General features: G+C 43.5%; 2 protein-coding genes across 6 annotated transcripts in view; one reads left to right on the top strand and one right to left on the bottom strand.

Moving 5' to 3' along the window:
• The window catches only part of LOC145359200 (zona pellucida-binding protein 2-like), a 105,757-nt gene that overhangs the window by 69,242 nt on the left and 15,231 nt on the right, over positions 1 to 21,284 (top strand). Inside the window, exons 6-8 of one of the 5 annotated variants that reach the window (XM_080213667.1) lie at positions 1,155 to 1,240; positions 4,047 to 4,224; positions 7,686 to 9,498. The exons of 1 other annotated variant lie outside the window; for it this stretch is intronic. In XM_080213667.1, the coding sequence (XP_080069793.1) occupies positions 1,155 to 1,240; positions 4,047 to 4,224; positions 7,686 to 7,783 (362 nt within the window). In that variant the 3' untranslated portion in view covers positions 7,784 to 9,498. Of the gene's footprint in view, positions 1 to 1,154; positions 1,241 to 4,046; positions 4,225 to 7,685; positions 9,499 to 21,284 lie in introns of those variants that run through there. 3 more of the 5 variants (XM_080213665.1, XM_080213668.1, XM_080213666.1) reach the window with 3 other exon arrangements.
• On the bottom strand, positions 9,542 to 19,574 carry LOC145359202 (von Willebrand factor C domain-containing protein 2-like). The gene is made up of 3 exons (XM_080213672.1): positions 18,752 to 19,574; positions 15,832 to 15,961; positions 9,542 to 9,748 (listed from the first exon to the last, which is right to left on the bottom strand). Exons 1-3 carry the CDS (start codon positions 19,127 to 19,129, stop codon positions 9,546 to 9,548), a joined length of 711 nt encoding a protein of 236 aa, XP_080069798.1. The 5' UTR covers positions 19,130 to 19,574; the 3' UTR covers positions 9,542 to 9,545.

Raw genomic sequence — 21,284 nt, forward strand, 5'->3', positions numbered from 1 at the left:
TAACAACCTTATCAACCTGGGTGCCAACTTTCAGGGATCTACACACATGGACGCTGAGATCTCTCTGCTCGTCCACACAACCAAGTAACTTACCATTAGCCCAATACTCTGTATTCCTGTTACCCCTTCCAAAGTGAATCACTTCACACTTTTCTGCATTAAACTCCATTTGCCACCTCTCAGTCCAGCTCTGCAGCTTATCTAGGTCCCTCTGTAATCTGCAACATCCTTCCATACTGTCCACAGCTGCATCAACTTTACTGTCATCCGCAAATTTACTAATCCATCCTTCTACGCCCTCATCCAGGTCATTCATAAAAATGACAAACAGCAGTGGCCCCAAAAACAGATCCCTGCGATACACCACTAGTAACTGAACTCCAGGATGAACATTTCCCATCAACCACCACCCTCTGTCTTCTTACAGCTAGCCAATTTCTGATCCAAACTGCTAAATCACCCTCAATCCCATGCCTCCGTATCTTCTGCAATAGCTTACCATGGGGAACCTTATCAAACACTTTACTGAAATCCATGTACACCACATCAACTGCTTTATCCTCATCCACCTCTTTGGTCACCTTCTCTAAGAACTCAATAAGGTTTGTAAGGCATGAGCTACCTTTCACAAAATCGTGTTGACTATCCCTAATCAAATTATTCCTTTCTAGATGATTATAAATCCTATCTCTTATAATACTTTCCAAAACTTTGCCCACAGCAGAAGTAAGGCTTCCTGGTCTATAATTACCAGGGTTGCCTCTACTCCCTTTCTTGAACAAGAGGACAACATTTGCTATCCTCCAGCCTCCTGGCACTATTCCTGTAGACAATGACAACCTAAAGATCAAAGCCAAAGGCTCTGCAATCTCCTCCCTAGCCTCCCAGAGAATCCTAGGATAAATCCCATCTGACCCAGGAGACTTATCTATTTTCATACTTTCCAGAATTGCTAACACCTCCTCCTTATGAACCTCAATCCAGTCTAGTCTAATAGCCTGAAGATGAAGTTCCTTTGAATTCACTGTTTGTTATTTTTAAACTGCACCAGTCATTTGGAACTAAACTGATTCAAAAATCTGTAGAAGATCTGGGTTATAGACTCAACCTGCAGCACGGCTTAAAGCACAACTCTTTTCTTTTCAAACCTGTAGTGGATCCTTTTGGCTATGGATGGGAAGAAGTATGTAGAAAACTCATACGTGACTGTGAGGATGAAACAAACAGAAGAGTAAAGGAAGTAAGTTAAAGAACGCAGAAAGGCAGTTCCTATGAGGACTGTGATAAGTGTTTGATAGTGAAAACCTATCCACAAGTTTTAAGATCTGTGATATCAGTCTATGAATGCTTAGGCCCAGATTTTTGCTCCCGTGTCAAGCGCACAGAAACAGGAGAATTGCAGCTCCACAAACCCAGCCTTTAAAAATGGCTGTGCAGATATCACATTCTCAGTCCAGAGAGCGAGTGGTGGTCTGGATTAGAAGTTGAGGCAGGCCAACCTGGGAAGAATTGAGGAGGCTGCAAGGAATGAAGGCAAGCTGGATAGAAGGCCTGCATCAGAGCAGCAGCACGATATCCAAAGTTTAAAAATAAAGATTGAAACATGTAACATGCCTTCCCCATCACCCCACATATTCCTTATGCTCCATTTTGGTAACCCATACCATATAACATCTCTCAACCACTCCATAATCCCCCCATATACTTCCTGTCAGCCAATTCATCCCCACACCCACCTCTCATGGCCTTTAAATTCACTATATAACAGTGTCCCTACCCACTCTTTGATTGGATACCTATCATATCAAATTACCTAGTATCCACCATGGGCAGACCACTGCCATGCAGAGAATATATCATTTATATATGTGTAGAAAATATGGTTCTAAGTGTCTATATCATATAAAAACAAACATTTCATTCAAGTGTTTAATCCCTTATAAAAAGGAACATTGGAATTCAAAGTCCCACTGAAAGCATCTACAATTGTTTGGAGCTATCAATCATACTGAAATACCAGGCACCCCAGTATGGTAATAAAAGTTTGAAATCAGTCAGATAGCACTAACCCAGTGATGGAAGCTCTCAGACTTAAGGCAACAGACAGAATTAAATGGCAAAAGATGTTGTTTTTAATACTGTAGAAAGTTTTTCCAAATATTTAAAAGCCAGGAGATTTAAGTGTCTTGAAGTTGCTTTTGACAGTTCTTTGTGACAGCTCTCATTACAGTTTCAGCGAGGTTATCTTCCTTTTATGAACATTCATGTCCTCAGTTAACAATCCCAAAGGGCACCATACGTTACCCAAAGGGCAGCTTATCTTTCCAAAGGGCACTTGACTTCCACAAAGGTTGACCCAAGAGTAATAGAGGCGGGTATAATTTTGTCTTTAAATAAGCATTTAGACTGTTAAATGGGTAAGATAGGCATAGAGAGATATGAGCCAAATGCGGGCAATTGGGACTAGCTTAGTGATAAAAACTGGGCAGCATGGACAAGTTGGACCAAAGGGCCAGTTTGTTTCCATGCTGTAAACCTCTATGACTCAATGACCATATCCAAAGGGCTAGTCCACCTCTCCAAAGGAATGCGCAAAGTTTAGACCTGCTCCTCCTGACTCTAATCTGCATACATTGGCTGGAATTCTCCACCTGTTCACAGCCCACTGCTGCCAGTGAATACAAAGAATTTAGTGCTCAGCCAAGTTTCTGTTCACGGCAGCAGGAGCAGAGAATCCCAGTTGCGGACAAGGTCAGAGAATCTGGTTCCTTCACGCCCCTGACTAATGAAAATGATACATGATTGAAGCAGCTGTTATTTTATATGGACAGCTGCCTCTGCAAAATGTGCATGACCATATTTGACCGCTCTGCAAAAATGGTAGGTGCCATGTTCAGAGATAGGACTTCTGAATTCCCAGCTTCCTCACCTTACATTTTCCAGGATAAGTTTTTGCAACAACGCAGACGCTCTCTGCTGATGCAGAAATCGAGGCTCAAGAGTTAAGATTGCCCTCTGCGCTATGAAATGTACATAAGAACATAAGAAATAGGAGCAGGAGTAGGCCATCCAGCCCTTCAAGCCTGCCCCGCCATTCAATAAGATCATGGCTGATCTGTCGCTGCTCAGTTCCACTTTCCCGCCCTCTCCCCATAACCCTTAATCCCCTCTCCTATCAAAAACCCATCAACCCGCGTCTTAAAAATATTTAGCGAGGCAGCCTCCACCACTTCAACGGGCAGAGAATTCCAGAGATTCACCACCCTTTGAGTGAAGAAGTTCCTCCTCAACTCCGTTCTAAACCGCCCCCCTTTTATCTTGAGGCTGTGCCCAATGTGAAGCATTCAGGGAGAATAGGGAAGGCAATAGCGACGGTAAAATAGAGGGCTACTGCCCATGGCAGCATTATCTTGATCTTCATCAATTATTCAAATCCCTGTGTTTTCATTCAAAACAACATTTAATCCTTTGAGACAATTTAACCCATTTTGTTGAACTCTGTGCATCTTGTTGGTAGTCACCTTCCTGCGTGAACTCTCATCAGAGATTGTCAGTGTCCATCTTCAGTGGTGATATATGAATCTTCCTGTTCTGAGCTTTAACTTGATATTTCGGCCAGTTTACTGAACTTGTTCCCTCCTTGAAAATAAATAGCAGAATCCAAAAGGAAAAGAAATTGGTAAACAGTAGACTTAGGTTTACCAGGATAATTATTTGTAAAAGTAGGTTGGATAGGGTTAATAAAAAGTAACTAAATGAAATTCTGACAGAAAATAGTAAAAACAGGACAGTGCTGCTTAAAAATGTTTAAAATGCCTTCTGTATTTGATGATTTAGGATTAAAACCCCAGTAATGAATCCAATTCTGATGGTGTTAAACTATATTAGGCTTTGTTTTAATATTATGAAAAACATACAACACTCAGCTGTCCAGGGGAATTAAAGATTCCTGCTACCATTCTAGTATTTCCATTTTATTCCCTCTCCATTCTGTCAGGGAACCTGTCCTGATGTTGTGATGCAGCTTGTGCGTGGTTCTGTTTCAGGCCCAAAACCGGATTGAGGCTTTCTTCAAGAAACAGAGTATTGCACTGGACGAGATGAAGGGTAGCACGCCCAACTTTTATTACATTGCAAATTCTCTGAACGTAGTCCAAGTGGATCATTGTCGACCAGGGTTTGGGAAAAATAAGTTAACACACTTAGATTGTTCTGAATGCTGTGGTGAGTTCTGAGCTACTATTTTTGTAATTAGCGACTGAATCTTAGAATCATAGAATCCTATAATATGGAAGGAGGCCATTCGGCCTATCGTGTCTGCACCAACCAAAATCCCACCCAGGCCCTGTCCCTGTAACCCCATGCATTTATCCTAGCTATTTCCCCCTAACACTAAGGAGCAAATTAGCATTGCTAATCCACCTAACCCGCACATCTTTGGACTCCAACCCATCCTTTCTATAATGGGTGTCCAGGAGTGAGTGCATGAAGTGCAACCATGGTCTAACGTGCCTTCAATTTAGTGCCCTTATAAAATCCTGAACCTTATTTGATCTTCTATGTTCTTTCCTATACTCCCGCCTTTAAAAATCTTGTCATTATTGCTGACAAGTTGTAAGATAATCTCGCTGAGTCATTCTTGACTTGGTGGTTTTTTGCTTTAGTTGTTTTCTCTCTTTCTGTCTCTCTATTTTTCTCCATTCTCTTTCCTTTCCTCTATTTATTAACACTTGTATTTGGGGCCTCTGGTTGGGCAAGGGTATGGGGATCTGACCAAGGGCAAAGTCTGGTAGAATGTGGCCTTTATATGCTGGTTAGTGACCTATATTTTGCACTGATGGGGACAAGGCATAGATTCAGAAGGATTCAGACCAACACTGGGGAGTTGACATCAGTTGCACCATGGAAAATAGCAACAGAAAGGGAAGCATGCAAACATACAGAAATGGTAGATAGGAACATGCGCCCTGGTGTATCCTGTCTCTCCCAGAAGGATCACACAATAACAGCACCTACCCGAGACAGTGGGTACCGCAGGTTAGGAAATGTGAACCTCAGCAATTGAAATCTAAGATCCAAGTATGATATTCAGGTGACAGTGACAGTAAAGATAGGAAATTGTGTGCTATGTATAAATATTTAACACATTATAAGAAAATAGCAACATCTGCACCTTCAAATCTTGGTTCATATGGTGCATATTTAACAATCCTACCATTTAGGCTAAATGTTCTTTCCTTTTTCTTTTTCCAGAATATCACTACATCACATCTTGCCACCTATTCACCCTTTCCACCTGTAGGTTTTTTACACATTTACTGCGGACACAAAGAAACTTAATGAACGGCACAAGATGTGAATTGTAAAACAGTCAAATAGTGAATCAATTTTACTGGGTTTTTTTCTTGAGGCTACTCTTGTTCCACCACTGCAACTAGTGGATGTCCCATGGAAACTGGTCTTAAGCGGGAAGCAAGACCCCTTCAGAATTTTGGCAAAGCATGATGGGTGGTGTACATTATGACTGGTCCCAGGGTGAGGTCCCCAAACTTGTAACCCTCCTCCTCTTCTGTGTCATCTTTCTCAGCATGAGCCCCAATTTGTTAAACTCTGGATGGGTTACCTTCAAATGGTTACACAATTTAACCAGACTTTCTTAAGATAAAGAATATGTTTATCAGCTGCTAAATGCGAGAAAAATAATAACACATGCACATACATTCCCACAGATTAGAAATGAGAAGTGAGTACAAACTTAAGTCAAAAAAGGATAGATGAGGAGTATGCGATGAAATGCAGTGGCCATTTGAGATTCATGATTCCCGTAGCATTGACTTCAGCAGCTGAATAGTTGGTCTCTTGATTTCAGGGTTCTCTGTTTGAGAGGAGTTGACCCATTTCCTTTTCAGCTTTGCTGACTGGATGTGCTTTTAGTCAGTGAGCGTAGACTTTCATTTTTTACCTGCCAGAGCAGGAGTGACTGCCATTGCCTTTGTTTCTGTGTCACACAGCACATCACTAACAGCACTAATCCAAACAGCAAGGGCAAAACCAAGACAGGGCTTGATTTCAAAGATGGATCAGAAGTACTGTCCATTATCAATCAACACTCAAATGAGGACCATTCGATTGCCATCCTTAAACTCCTAGCCCGAGCTTTACAACTGGCTTTTAATCGCCGATCCTTATGTATTCCTGGGAAGGGAAAATCCAGAAAATGATTCTGGGGCAAAATTGACAGGATGTAATTCTTGGTGAGATGATAATCAGCTTCCGTTATCACCACAGGAGATTTTTATTTTTGCCTGGCTTTTTCCTTTGGAATATATATGAGAAAGGGTGTGACATTCCCTTACCTCTCTCAGTATCACCCACACAGGACCCTCTCAGACAGTCACTGCATTTTACATTCACCAAATTTACATCCTCAGCTATCAGTGGCTTGTATACCCATTTTAAAAAACACGTCTTATTAAAAGTCCAGTATGTCTGCACATAATTTGGGTTTTACTCCATCATCATGACAAGTGGGGATAGCCCCACTGGAACTCCAAGTGAGTTCTGAAGTGGGGTACAGCAAAAATTACATGGCTGGCATCCTGACCACTCTGACCCAGGTGCAATTTCATGGTTGGTTGGGCAGGAATTTGGGTGGGAAAGCTGCCCTTTCCCCACTTCATGGCTACTAAAGAGCCTTTTCCTGCCCAGCCTCCATTTTTAGGCTGGTGGGCGCAGGTCAGAGCAGAGTGAGCAGGAAGGGACGGGTGTGTGCCTCAATCTGAAGATCCCACAGCATCCTCTGTCTGGGACCTGGAAGTCTACCACTGTGCCGCATTCAGCAGAGTTTCAGATACAGGTAGCCTTTGCTGTTGTGACTACAGTGGAGCCTAGCTCAAAGAAGGGCAGGGCTGGATGTTAAATATTTTGGGAATTAAGAGGGAATTGGATTATTTTCTGAAAAATGTGCAGGACTCCAGGGAGAAGGCACAAGATAAATTGTTTTTTTTTGAGAGCTGGCACAAACAGCTAGCTGTCACTGTGCTGCCGCGATTCTGTGATTTCTATGCTAAGTAACCTTCCATTTCTGGTGCCGACTTTCTATGGTATTGGTTTGTGACAGCTGCCTCTGGTAAAGCATTCTTGGAATGGAAATCCCAAGCAGGCAATAGTCTCTTTTTTGCATAAACAAACAGACTTGTCAGGAAAGCACACTCTTATCTATTAGCACCCAGTATGGCAGGCAGCGTACTCCTATCTTGGTGGGCTTCCTGGTCATCATTTTGAGGAAATAAAAGCCTGCCTATGCCTTAACATGAGTACTACTTGCTACAATTTCTAGACCAATATCTCCCGAATGCACGATGACTGTTTGCAGCTGGGCTGCAGCAGGATTTATAACCGTGTGTCTGCTAGTCACTGCACAGAGAACACAGTAAAGAATTCTGACATTACTGTGTTGTAAGAGCTGTAAACTCAATGATCTGTGCAGATACTGTACCGGGTACTTGTTCACTTGTAAGTTATGGTGTCGGGTTAATGATTGTAACCAGGTTTATGATATTGGTACCTGTCATCTCAACTTTGTGAATATGTTAGATACTGACTGAGGAAGTCTGAGAAATTGCTTCAGTTTCAGCTGCCATGTTGTTATTCCTAACTATGTGTCTCCACATTTACCCCCACAGTGGTATGTGATCATGGAATGTACAGTCCCAGCAATGATGTATACTGTAGACCCTGCACCAGTGTCAAGATTAATTACTATGGAGCAACTGCTTGCTAACCAGAGCCATATAGTTCCAATTTTACACTCACCTCAACCATTCATGATGCTCTCTTCCAAAAACAGTTCCACCTGCCAAGCACAATTCAACCTCTGATATTATTATTAAGATTACATTAATTCTATGTTCTATCTCTTACAAGGATCTATCTATACATCTACTAAATTTGTGAAATCTATATTGGGAGCAATTGCTGTAAGACCTAGCTTTGTGAACTGCTTCTGCTGTCCTAATTAGATTGACATTATTTTTCTCTAATTGGTAAGTGATAAATAATGTACAAATCCCAGTTTGCTGATGTCTTTAATATTCAGCTAAAATGTGTTATTAGTGTGGGGCTCTCATACCCATTGCTATGTATAATCAAACCACTTGATTATTGAACTATCTATGAATTATCAGAAAGTGTTAAAGCTTCTTTAAAAATGTGACTAGAACCTGGCAGCAGTTTTTTAAGCTTGCATTTATCAATTTGTTGTTTAACTTGGGAACTATAAGATCAGCCGTGTATATCAATGATTGTTTTATCTTGGAACGATCAGTCGGGTTTGTTGAAAGAGTGCACACAGAACATTGCTGGCCACAGTGACTGCGTGTGCAGCACTAGGTTCACTGAGCTTACAAGGCTGCACCATCCTATCAAAGAACAAAGTAGGAGAGAGAAACTCCATTTAACTAACTTAGAGTGCAGGCTGAACTTTCATCAACGTTTTATCATGAATTACAGTTTAAGTCAATGTAAACACAGATACAGAGCACAATGTACCACCAAACAACTTTTATTTATATTTTTACAATAAATGTCAGACACTCTGCAAAAAGGCGTGGAGATTCAGTGTGGAACAGCCTCCATAATTAGCAGAAAAGATTTCCACATTTCACTGGAAGTTATGGGCAAAGCTTCCTTTATCCCTGGAATAGAATTGTAGAATCCTTACAGTGCAGCAGGAGGCCATTCGGTCCATCAAGTCTGCACCAGCACCAATCCTCCCAGGCCCTGACCCTGCTAGTCCCCCTGACATTAAGGGGCAATTTTAGCATGGCTATTCCACCTAACCCACACATCTTTGAACTGTGGGAAGAAACTGGAGCACCCAGAGAAAACCCACACAGACATGGGGAGAACACATGCAGACTCCCCACAGACAGTCATCCGAGACTGGAATTGAACCCTGGTGCTGTGAGGCAGCAGTGCTAACCACTGTGCTGCCCCATAGGACCATACGAAGCCCCTTTCCAATTATGACACAAAAATAGGAAAGATATTTTTAATTCTCTCCACCCAGCAGACACAGGGCGGTAACAGAGTTAAAATTCAGCTGTTTGACTGGCTACCTAATTCATCTCCTCCACCATTGCCTTCCTGCTGGAGGTACCCCAGGCATCCATCTGTTTTCATGCTCACCAATTTGATGCATTAAGAATGCAATTAAGTTTTGAGGACCAAGTGAAGGAAGCTGCAACCCAAATGCTTCACTCAGTAAAACTTGAGTCAGAGAAGGGGGCCTTAGAACGGTAAACCTTAAATTATTCCTCTGCAGCCAAGAGAAACAAGAACTAATGCATCCACCCCAATCGTACCTGACACTCTGATGCCTTACTGCTGGTAGGGGGCTGAATCAGGGTCTGTTTATTGACTGGGTCTCTCCCTGAATGGATTGGCTGGTCAGTGATCAGATGGTTAAGTTCCCCATTATAACGTGAGCACAGTCTGGAGAGGATTCACTAACAGTAGCAAATCCACAGCATTGTGCAAGGAGCCTATTGTCCATGTGTCCATTCCCATTGGCGTTCCTCCGTTACACCATAATGATGACCCTGTCTCCTTCCGCGGGAGCTGCAGATAGCTTGCTGCTGAGGTTCCCAGGAGCCATCTTTATATGGACAGAAACAGACAGACCTTCCATCCATTTCCACTTTCACACCAGCAGGGATGATGCTGTTTCCTGCAAAGCAGTTGGGTCCTGAAAGAATGAACCAGTGTTAGTATTATAGTGGCAGGGAAAAGGAAAGGCTGACTAGGAAATATCTGAACCCAAATGTGGAATAGAAGGAGGCTGTATTGCCCCCTCACCTGTCAAACTGCTCAGTTAGATCGTGGCTGTTTAATGCTTCAATACCATTTGCTTTTACCCCGTGTCCATGCATCAACCAACAAACATTGATCTACCTCAGTCTTGAACATATTAGCTGTCCCCAAGTATCCACAGAGACAAGTTGTATAGAATTCCTTCATGAACGACCTCATTCTAACTTTAAAATTACACCCCGCCTCCCCTCCAGTTCTGGACTCCACAATTGTTCTGGCAAAGGAGAAGGCTATTTGGTCCATTGTACATGCCCTGGCTCTCCAAATGATCATTGTGAGTTAGTGCCATTTCTTGGACTTTTCCCCAACCCCCTGCACATTGCTTTTATTCAATTAATCATCAAATGCCTTGATTGAATCTGCCTCCACCACACTTCCAAGCAGCGCATTCCAGACCCCAACACTCGCTGCTGAAAAAGTTTTTTTCTCACTTCACGTTTATTTCTTTTGCAAATTATCTTCAATCTCATTCTTGATCATTTTTTGAGGGGGAACAGTTTCTCTCGATCGACTCTTTCCACCCATGATCTCTATCAAATCTCCTTTCAGCTTTCTCTCCAAGGTGAACAGTCCCAACCTCTCCAATCTCCCCTCATCACTGAAGTTTCCCATCCCTGGAATAACTCTTACAAACCTCTTACACACTCTCTCCATTGTTATACATCCTTCCTATAGTGTGGCTCCCAGAGCTGTGCACAGTATTCCAGCTGAGGCCTAATTAGTGTCTTGTATAAGTGCAGCATCATTACCTTGTTCTTGTACTCTGTTCTCCCATTAATAAAGCCCTGAATACTGTATGCTTTATTAATTGCTCTCCACCTATCCTGCCACCCTAACCCTAATGCACATTAACACCCAGCTCCGTCTGCTTCTGAACCCTTTTAGAATTTTACCTCTGATTTCATGTATTGTCTCTCCACGCTATTCCTACCAAAATACATCACCTCTCACTGCTCCATATTGAACTTCACCTATCCACCCACTCCACCAACTGATCAGTGTTCTTGAAGTTCTACACTATCCTCTTCTCAATTTACAACACTTCCAAGTTTTGCATCACTCACAAACTTTGAAACTCCCCTGCACATCAAGATCTAGATCATTTATATATTGGAAAATACAGGTCTCAATACCAACCCTTGGGAAACACCACTCAAAACCTTCCTCCAACCTGAAAAATATCCATTAACCATTAAACTCTGCTTCCTATTATTTGGCCAATTTTGTATCCATGTTGTTGCTGTCTCTTTTATTCCATGAGCTATAACTTTTCTCACAAGTCTGTTGTGTGGCATTGTATTGAATGTCTTCTGAAAGTTCTTGTACACCACATCAAACACATTACCCTCATCGATCCTTTCTGTTGCCTCCTCTGCAGAATTTCTGTGTTTATACATTTGAATCCTTTGATCATTGAAAACATCTCAATTAGTGTCATCAGGGTGATCTTACCAGCCCATCACACTCAGCGTGGCAAACTGGTAAGATCGAGAAAGAGGCAAAAGAAACCATATTCGTGCCCAGTTTCTCACCTCTAGCAATGTCACTGGGCTGGTTCTGCTGGTGTAATCCACCTTGCACCAGGAAGTACACAAGATTTATTTAAATATTCAGTCATTTCATTATTATTCATGAGTGCTGGATGTAATTGTCAGGGCTCATTTACCTTAAGAACAAAGAAAGTTACAGCACAGGAATAAGCCCTTTGGCCCTCCAAGCCTGCACCGACCTTGTTAGTGAAGGTCCCCATCTACGGGGACCTGGCGTGATGGCCTCACTAGTGGGACCTGAGGCAGCTGAAGCTCCCTGGTGGTCAGGGGTGTAAAGTGTACCTAGGGCAGTGCCAGTTTGGAATCCTGGCACCCTGGCAGTGCCAACTGGGCACCCTTGCATTGTTAAGGTGACAGGGCCTAAGGGAAGGAGCAGGGCCCAGGACAAAGAGGCAGAGTCTGGACTGGATTTAGGTCCAGCAGTTGACCTGGTTTGGGAGGGTGGGCAGGGAGGTGATATACCTCCCAATGCATTGTGTACATATGTACATAGTGCACTGTGTGATTGGGACGCAGGCGCAATAGCATCCCTTGCAGCTCAGCAACTGGCTTCCTGCTGTGAACTTCCCCCTATTGGCAAGAATCACAGTTTGTCTTTTTTTTCTAAATGCCATAAGTTAGCATCTGGAACTCGCGTGAGTAAGAGTGTGATTTCCCCATTTTCAGCTCGTTTGGCACTTAGAATCTTTTTGATTAGATTGCCCCAGTTGAGTCTTCCAGCAAAGTCTTTGGCCTATTGTGTCTGTACCAGCCGTCAAACACTTGTTTGTTCTTATCACATTTTCCAGTAGTTGGTCAATAGCCCTCTATGTTGTGGTGTTTCAAGTGCTCGTTTAAATGCTTCTTAAATGTTATGAGGATCCCCATCTCTACCACCCTTCTGGGCAGTGAGTTCCAGATTCCCAAAACCTTCTGGATGAAAAGGTTTTTCCTCAAATCCTCTCTAAATCTCCTGCTCCTTACCTTAAAGCCATTGACCCTTCTAAGGGAAAAAGTTTCTTCCCATCTATCCTATCATTATCCATCATTATTTGTACACCTCGATCAGGTCTCCTCTCAGCCTTCTCTGTTCCAAGGAAGACAATAAGAAGTCTCACAACACCAGGTTAAATCCAACAGGTTTATTTGGTAGCAAACACCACAAACTTCTGGAGCACTGCTCCTTCGTCAGGTGAGTGGGAGTTCTGTTCACAAACAGGGCATATAAAGACACATTCAATTTATAGAATAATGATTGGAATGCGAGTCTTTACAGCTAATCAAGTCTCAAAAGTACAGACAATTTGAATGGAGGGAGCGTTAAGTACAGGTTAAAGAGATGTATTTTGTCTCCAGACAGGACAGTTAGTGAGATTTTCCAAGTCCAGGCAAATGGTGGGGGTTACAAATAGTGTGACTTGAACCCAAGATCCCAGTTGAGATTGTCCTCATGTGCGGAACTTGGCTATCAGTCACTGCTCAACTGTGTGTCATGAAGGCCACCTTATAATGCCTTGTCATTCTCCAAGGCGGCCTTCACAACACAGAGCAGCTCAGAGTCACTGAGCAGAGACTGATAGCCGAGTTCCGCACACGTGCCTCAACCGGGATCTTAGATTCATGTCACACTATCTGTAACCCCCACAACTTGCGTGGACTTGCAAAATCTCACTAACTATCCTGTCTGGAGACAAAACACACCTCTTTACTCTGTGCCTAATGCTCCCTGCACTCTCACTGTCTGTACCTTAAGACTTGATTAACTATAAAGATTCGCATTCCAATCATTATTCTATAAATTGAATGTGTCTTTATATGCCCTGTTTGTGAACAGAACTCCCACTTACCTGACGAAGGGCAGTGCTCTGAAAGCTAATGGCGTTTGCTACCAAATAAACCTGTTGGACTTTAACCTGGTGTTGTGAGACTTCTTACTGTGTTTACCCCAGTCCAGCGCCGGAATTGCCACATCATGGCTAAGGAAGACAACCCATTCTACCCAGCCTCTCTTAGCTGAAATGCTCCAGCCCAGGCAGCATCCTGGTGAATCTCCTCTGCCCCTTCTCTAGTGCAATCACATCTTTCCTATAGTGTGATGACCAATAATGCACACAGTGCTCTAGCTGTGGCCTAACCAGTGTTTTATACAGCTCCATCATAACCTCCGTGCTCTTATATTCTCTGCCTCGGCTAATAAAGGCAAGTATCCCATGTGACTACTTCACCATCTTATCTAGCTGTCCCGCTGTCTTCAGGGATCTTTGGACAGACACCCCGAGATCCCTCTGTACTTCCTAGTGTCCTACCGTTCATTGTGAATTGCCTTGCCTTGTTAGTCCTCCCAAAATACATCACCTCACACTTTTAAGGGTTAAATTCTATTTGCCACTGTCTGACCATCTGACTAACCCATCTATATCACCCTGTAATCTAAGGCTTTCCTTCTCACTTTACCACACTACCAATTTTTGTATGATTAGCATTATTGATCATCCCTTCCACACTCACATTTAGGTCATTACTGTACACTATAGATAGCAATGGAGCCAGCACCGATCCCTGTAGTACACCACTGGACACAGGCTTCCAGTCGCAAAAACAAACTTTGACCCTTACCCTCTTGCACTCCTGCCACTAAGCCCGTTCTGGATCCAGCTTGCCAAATTGCCGTGGATCACATCATCTCTTTGCCTTTTTGATCAACCACCTGTATGTGGGACCCTCTACTCACTAAACGGAATGGAATGTAAAGTGTTTTCACAGCCTGCCCTCATAATTTAACCATTACGTCCACCTATATCAAATGGGATGTATGACCCCATTCTCTCATCCACATTATTGACATTTATGGTGAAAAGTCGAGGCTCCAGATTCTAGAGTAAAAACTTCCACCTGTGATATTTCATGTGTCCAACTCTGTGACAGGATATTCAGGTCAGCGATGTGACTGAATATATGAATGGCTAATGAATAGGTTTTTAGCTGTATCATTTAACAAGGAGATCGACATGCTAGGTTGGAGAGTATTTTTTCTTTCAGGGTCTATTGGCCCTGTGCAGTTGACATCCTGGAAGCAACACCTGACAATAAACTGGCTGAGTGTTCTTCATTACCAGCCTTTGCAAAACTCATTGATATTGCCCTCAGTCATGCAAGAGTTGTGTGCTGAGAGCTAGTGTTACCAATAAGGTAAATGTGCAGTATCTCCTGAGGAAGAGTTGTAGAGGCAGAAGGAGAGCCTGTCATTTTGTGTCTCGGTGCAGAGCTGACTTGGTCATATCACTAACTGAAGAGACATTCACCAATCAGCAGAATGGCAGCAGGAGTCAAAACTCTGCCTTAATCTGGGTGTTGATGCCCAGTGTAAATTCTCACAACTCCAAGCCAAACTAGGGGTAATGGGAGGGCGCAGCACTAAGTGCAGACCCAGGCACAGCAGCAAAGTTCTAGGGAGCGATTTTACCTTCTCATCCTGCTGGTCGATGGATGGGGTGAGCCAATAATGTCCTGCGAGAGGCAGAAAATCAGGCCCGCGCCTGATTTCTGATCTCACGATCTTACTGGGCACAGATTTCCAGCGAGATCAGTTGGCTGAGGGTAATACTTATATCTATGGTAGTGTGGACTTAAGTATTATTAGTGAACCTGGGTTGCTATCATCCCAGGCTCGCTTCCCTTAACAGCCTCACTAGTGAAGGTCCTCACCACCAAGAATCATGTATGGTCCCCATTAATTGGGACTTGACATGATGGCGTCGCCAGTAGGACTGGAGGCTGTTGCGATCCCTAGGTGGTCGAGGACAACAAGGGGGCATTAGAAGCATAACACCGTCCACTGGGCACCTTGGTACTGGGCAGTATCAAGAGGATGGGCCCCAGGAGAGGGGCAGTGCTTAAGGAAAATGGGTGGTGAGGGAAATGTGCATTCTGCAACTGGTGATCGACCAAACGGGTTCAGGCAGTGATCGACCGGACTCAGGGAGGGGAAGGGGTGATCGAATGGGGGTGGGTGGGGTCTGATCAGCGTGGTAGGTAGGCCAGCAATTGTGTTGGGGGGGGGGGGGGTGCAGAGGAGGGGTCTAACAGACCTGTCTCTGTTCTACTGCACACACACAGAGATCTGCGCATACGCGATTGCACCCTTGACTGTAGGTTAGGCCCCGCCCCCTCTCCTCCTGGTAGGAAGCAGATTGTGCATAATTTTTTGCCCAAAGTGGCGTAAGATTGCATTTTCAAACTCACCCAAAAAGCACCTGAAACTCTCGTGTTTTCATGCTCTTTCAGCACTTTGAATATTTTTGGTTGATTGCCGCCTTAGAGTTGAAATTTATAGTGGATTAGAGGGCAGCTAGGAGAGTGTTGGAATAGTCAAGTCCTTCCTACTGTAAAGTGCCTTTGACCCTCCATTTGTATTGTAAATGGAACTTACCCTGCTTGCATATAGGACAGCATTGGTTGGGTTCATATGATGGATTGACACAGTAAACAGGAGCGCACTCAGCAGTCAGACAGTACACTTCACGATTAGCTTCACACCGACATCTCTCACAGGCAGATGGCTACGGAAACAATGTTACCAATCAGAAAATGGTGATCCAATCAGCCAGACTCCCTGAAAATAGCATTGCAACAGCATCAAAAATAAAAACCTGACAGTATAGGTGTCTCAATAGGAACAACACTATCTGGAAACAAGTTTCAGTTCAGGATTACTCATGGGGATTTGACATCGATTGCTGTCCATTTCAGCATTTAGCTATTCATGATATCAGAAAAATATCAAAGGCAGCATCAGCCAGGATGTAGCTGTCAAGTATCTCAGAATTGGTACGTTGCTGAAGAAGGCTCTTCGATGCACTGTGTCTGCATTAGCTCTCCAAACAGGCAGCATCACTTGGCGCTATTCTGTCCTTTCCCCTGGACATTGTTCCTTTATCTAATGCTTGCTTGAATGCTTTGAACACACTTCCAGGCAGCGTAATCCAGACCCCAAATACTCAGTGTGTGAAAGGTTTTTCTCACATCACGTTTGTTTCTTTAAATCTGTGCCCTCTCATTCCTGATCCTTTTATAAGTGGGTTCACTTTCTCATCTGCTCTGTCCAGCCCACTCATGATTTTACACATCTCGATCATATCTCTTCTTAGCCCTCTCTTCAAGAAGAATCTTTCCTGGACTCTCTCCAATACATTTGCATCATTCCTATAGTGTGGCACCCACAACTGCACAATATTCCAACTGCGTTCTAGCTAATACCTTGTACAAGTTCAACATAACCACCTTACTATAAAGCTTTGGACTATATATGCTTTATTAAGTGCTCTCTCCACCTGTCCTGCCATCTTCAATAATTATTCACCAGTAAGAGGAAATAATTATTCAACAGATTGGACTGGTAGAAATTTACTGGTAGCAAGCAGTGATTGTTAAATTGTGCATCAACTAGGAGCAAAGGCTCATATTAGCCTGCAGATGAGTAACAGTGGAGAGTCTCTCATTCCATTCGCTGAGCTTCTGTTTAAACAGTAAGAAGTCTCACAACACACCAGCTGGAAATGTACTGGAGGCAGACTCAGCTTCCACTCTCAAAATGGGATAAACACCTAAAGCGAATAAAATCAGCTCTATGGATCGGGAATACAGGGTATGGGTAGGGAATGCAGGGCTAAGGATAGGGATTACAGGGATATGGATAGGGATTACAGGGATATGGATAGGGAATACAGGACTATGGATAGGGATTACAGGGATATGGATAGGGATTACAGGGATATGGATAGGGATTACAGGGATATGGATAGGGATTACAGGGATATGGATAGGGATTACAGGGATATGGATAGGGAATACAGGGCTATGGATCGGGAATACAGGGTATGGGTAGGGAATGCAGGGCTAAGGATAGGGAATACAGGGCTATGGATAGGGAATGCAGGGATATGGATAGGGAATACAGGGCTAAGGATAGGGATTACAGGGCATTGAAAGGGATTACAGGGCTATGGATCGGAAATACAGGGCATTGAAAGGATATGGATGGATTACAATCACTCACCTCACAAAAGGGCAGCAATTGCTCTGAAAGCTTGTGGTTTTTGCTACCAAATAAACCTGTTGGACTTTAATGTGGTGTTGTGAGACTCCTTACTGTGTTTACCCCAGTCCAATGCAGGCATCTCCACATCTGTTTAAAGCCAGCAGATGGCAGTGTTGCTGTGTGCAGTGCCACTGATCTGCCCCACTTCAAACTTTACACCAGGGTAAACAGGCACATTGAAACATACACCAAACAAATGTGCAACAAACTATTTCTTCAGAACACTAGGAATAACAGGAGTTCACTCAACTTTTTGAATCGTCTTCAATTAGATCCTGGCCGGATCTGTATCCTGTTTCCAGCCTGATCTGTATCTTATTCCTGTCTCCCAGCCTTTACTCCCTTGATATCTTTACAAGAAATCTAATGACCTTGGACACAAATGCTCCACTTGTATCCCCAACATCCACAGTCTTTTGGGAGAGAGAATTAATTCCAGATTAGAAAATGGTTGCAGAACCAAAGGAGGTCATTCAGCTCTGACCAAGAGTCAGCCAGAATCAAAACATTGGCTCTATTCGCTAAGATTTTCTAGCATTCTCTGGTTTTGTTTCAGCCATTATGTTCACACTGGCTCTCTGCAAGAGCAGCACAGCTAGGCACATAACCCTATCCATAACCCTGTATTCCCAACCCACAGCGCTTATTTCCAATCCACTGCTCTGTATTCCCAATCCACAGCTCTGTAATCCCTATCCATACCCTGTATTCCCGATCCATAGAGCTGATTTAATTCTCTTTAGGTGTTTATCCCATTTTGAGAGTGGCAGCTCCAACACATTCCCAGCCAGTGTGGTCCACATCCCAATCACCTGCTGCATTGAAAGGTTTCTCTTCATTTTCTCGTTGGACCTTTGGCCAAATTGATGTCCACTGGTTCAGCGCTTTTCCACCAATGGGAAGTTTCTTTCCATCTACTCTGTCTTAATCTCTCATGATTTTTATCAAATCTCAACCCCACCTTTCAGATTTTCATCATACATTCTGTGTGGAAAATGCTTCCTGTTATCAGCCCTCAACATCCTAACTCTATTAAGATTATGATCCCTTTCTGGTACTTGCTCTGGTGGAGACAGTTCCTCATTATAAACCCTCTAGAAGCTTTGTAAAGTTGCTGATTTCAGAGAAACCTACAGCTCCAGAAACTGGGACAAATCCGTAATGCTCCCACAGCACCGTCCCACAGTTCCCTCAGAACAAAATCACAGAAAATGATTGAAAGCAGAAAGAGTATCAAAGAAACTGTTGTTACCCAGAACTCCTGGAATAGCCGGTACATCTTGCCTCCATATTGACACGAATTGCGGAATTCCACACAGCGTGGACAGCAGGAATGGTAACTGACACGACTACACCGGGGAGGGATTCGAGGGCATTGGGGTTTGCGGCACACAGGACCAGCTTCAGTGCACATGCAGGGACAAGCTGTTGCAGTGGGGTAAAACTGCTCGCCTACATCAAACACAAACCCATTGTCATCAATACAGCCTTTCCCCCGGTAATCTGGCACTGTGTAGTCAGAGTCTCCTTTAGAAAGGATCTCATTGACACTGGCTGCTTTGGATTTTTTCACGTGTTTCAACGTCAGGAACACCAGCACAAGCCAAGACAGCTTTCTAAATACTGCCATGAGGAAGGAGCAATGTCAAAGATTTCTTTTTGTGTTGATTTCAGCAGAGAAACAGATGACGAATGCTGTGAGCTCTGCCACTCCATTATAAATATTCTGTCTGAATGACGTATTACACCGATCACTGGGCTTAAACTGCAGGCAACTGACATCAATCAGGCCAAAAATGCCCAGTTAATTGAGAAAATGCCTCCTGCTGACTTCCATGAGCAGAGACAGCCTGCAAATATCAGCACCAAAAGCAGAAATAGACTCAAAACAGACGCCATCTCCCTTGTTTGGCAGCCACTGAGACAGACATTGGTATGATGCTGTGTGGAGGTCAGGGTTGATATGGTACCATGATGCAGTTAGTCACAATATGATGTGTCAAAACACAATAAGATCCATTCCTACAGCAGTCTTCACACAAAGACAGTCTCTGACAAAGCAGAGAGATAGAAGAATGAGCAACATGCGAGACAGAAGGTGAACAGAAAATTTTGGGTGGGAGAGGAGGGGGGGGCAAGTAATATAGGAATAGGTCATTTACTCCTTCATTATAAAAGGTCTGCATCTTATTGCAATTATCCATCTTAGTTATGGAGATTGGGTGTAATTGCATTGGTCTTTGAAAGCCAGAGCAAACTCAATGGGCGGAATGGTCTCCTGTGAGTAGGATGTTCGGTCCCTCAAGCCTGCTCTGCCATTCAAGAGGATCGCAGCTGATCCAACGTTCCTTATGTCCACTTTCCTGCCCTTTTCCCTGTAACCCTCGATTCCCTTACTGATCAATAATCTATTTCAGCCTTGAATGTACACGAGGACCCTGCTCCCACAGCTCACTATGACAAGGAATTCCAAAGATTCACAACCTTCTGCCAAGAAATCCCTCCACACCGCAGTCTTAAATTGGCCCCTTTATTCTGACACTGTGCCCTCTGGTTACAGACCCTCCCACAAGGGGAAACATTCAGCATTTATCCTGTCAAATCCCTTAAAAATCCAAATGTTTCAGTGAGATCACCTCTCATTCTTTTAAATTCCAATGAATGGAGTCCCGACCTGTTTAACCTTTCCTCACAAGACAATCCCTCCATACCAGCGATCATCCTAGTGAGAACAAAGAACAGTACAGCGCAGGAACAGGCCATTCAGCCCTCCAAGCATGCTGAGCATGATGCCGTAACTAAACTAAAAAAAATTCTCCCCTTACTCAGTCCCATATTCCTCTATTTCTGCTCCCAATCCCCCCATTCATTTAACACTCATTCTGCATTCTCCCATTCCCTTGTCTATGTACGGTATGCTTTGTCTGTATAGCGTGCAAAAAACAATACTTTTCACTATATACATGTAACAGTAATAAATCAAATTAAAATGTACTGATCCAGATGCCTCTTAAATGTTGCTAACGTGCCTGTTTCTACCGCCTCCTCTGGCAGTGTGTTCCAGGCACCCACCACTCTGCATGAAAACATTCCCCCGCAAATCTCCCTTAGACTTTCCCTCTCTCACCTTGAACCTGTTTGACACTTCCACCCTGGGAAAAAGCCTCTGACTACCCAGCCTCTCATCATTCTGTAGACCTCTATCAGGTCGCCCCTCAGCCTCCGTCTTTCCAGTGAAAATAATCCTAGTTTATTCAACCTCTCCTGATAACCAACACCCTTGAGACCAGGCAACATCCTGGTGAACCTTCTTTGCACTCTGTCCAAAGCTTCCATGTCCTTCTGGCAGTGGGGGTAACCAGAACTGCGTGCAATACTCCAAATGCAGCCTGACCAAGGTTTTACATAGCTGCAACATGATTTGCCAACTCTTGTACTCAGTGAACCTTCTCTGAACTTCCTCCAGTGAAATAATATATTTCCTTAGGATCCAAAACTGCTCTCAGTGCTCCAGGTGTGGTCTCACCAGTTCCTTGTACTGTTGCAGCAAGACTTCCCAACTCTCATACTCCAACTTCCTTGAAATAAAGGCCAACATTCCATTACCCTTTTTGATTACCTGCAATACCCGTGTGTGAGCTGTGTTTCGTGCACAAGTTATCTCTGATTCCCTTTGTTCTGCAGTTTTTCTCCATTTAAATAATACTGTTCTTCTGTTCTCCCTTCCAAAATAAACAACTTTACTTTTTTCCACATTTTATTCCACTTACTGAACCTATCAATAT

Source organism: Carcharhinus amblyrhynchos, chromosome 27 (assembly GCF_965287045.1).
Source record: "Carcharhinus amblyrhynchos chromosome 27, sCarAmb.v2.hapA, whole genome shotgun sequence".
NCBI lineage: Eukaryota > Metazoa > Chordata > Chondrichthyes > Carcharhiniformes > Carcharhinidae > Carcharhinus > Carcharhinus amblyrhynchos.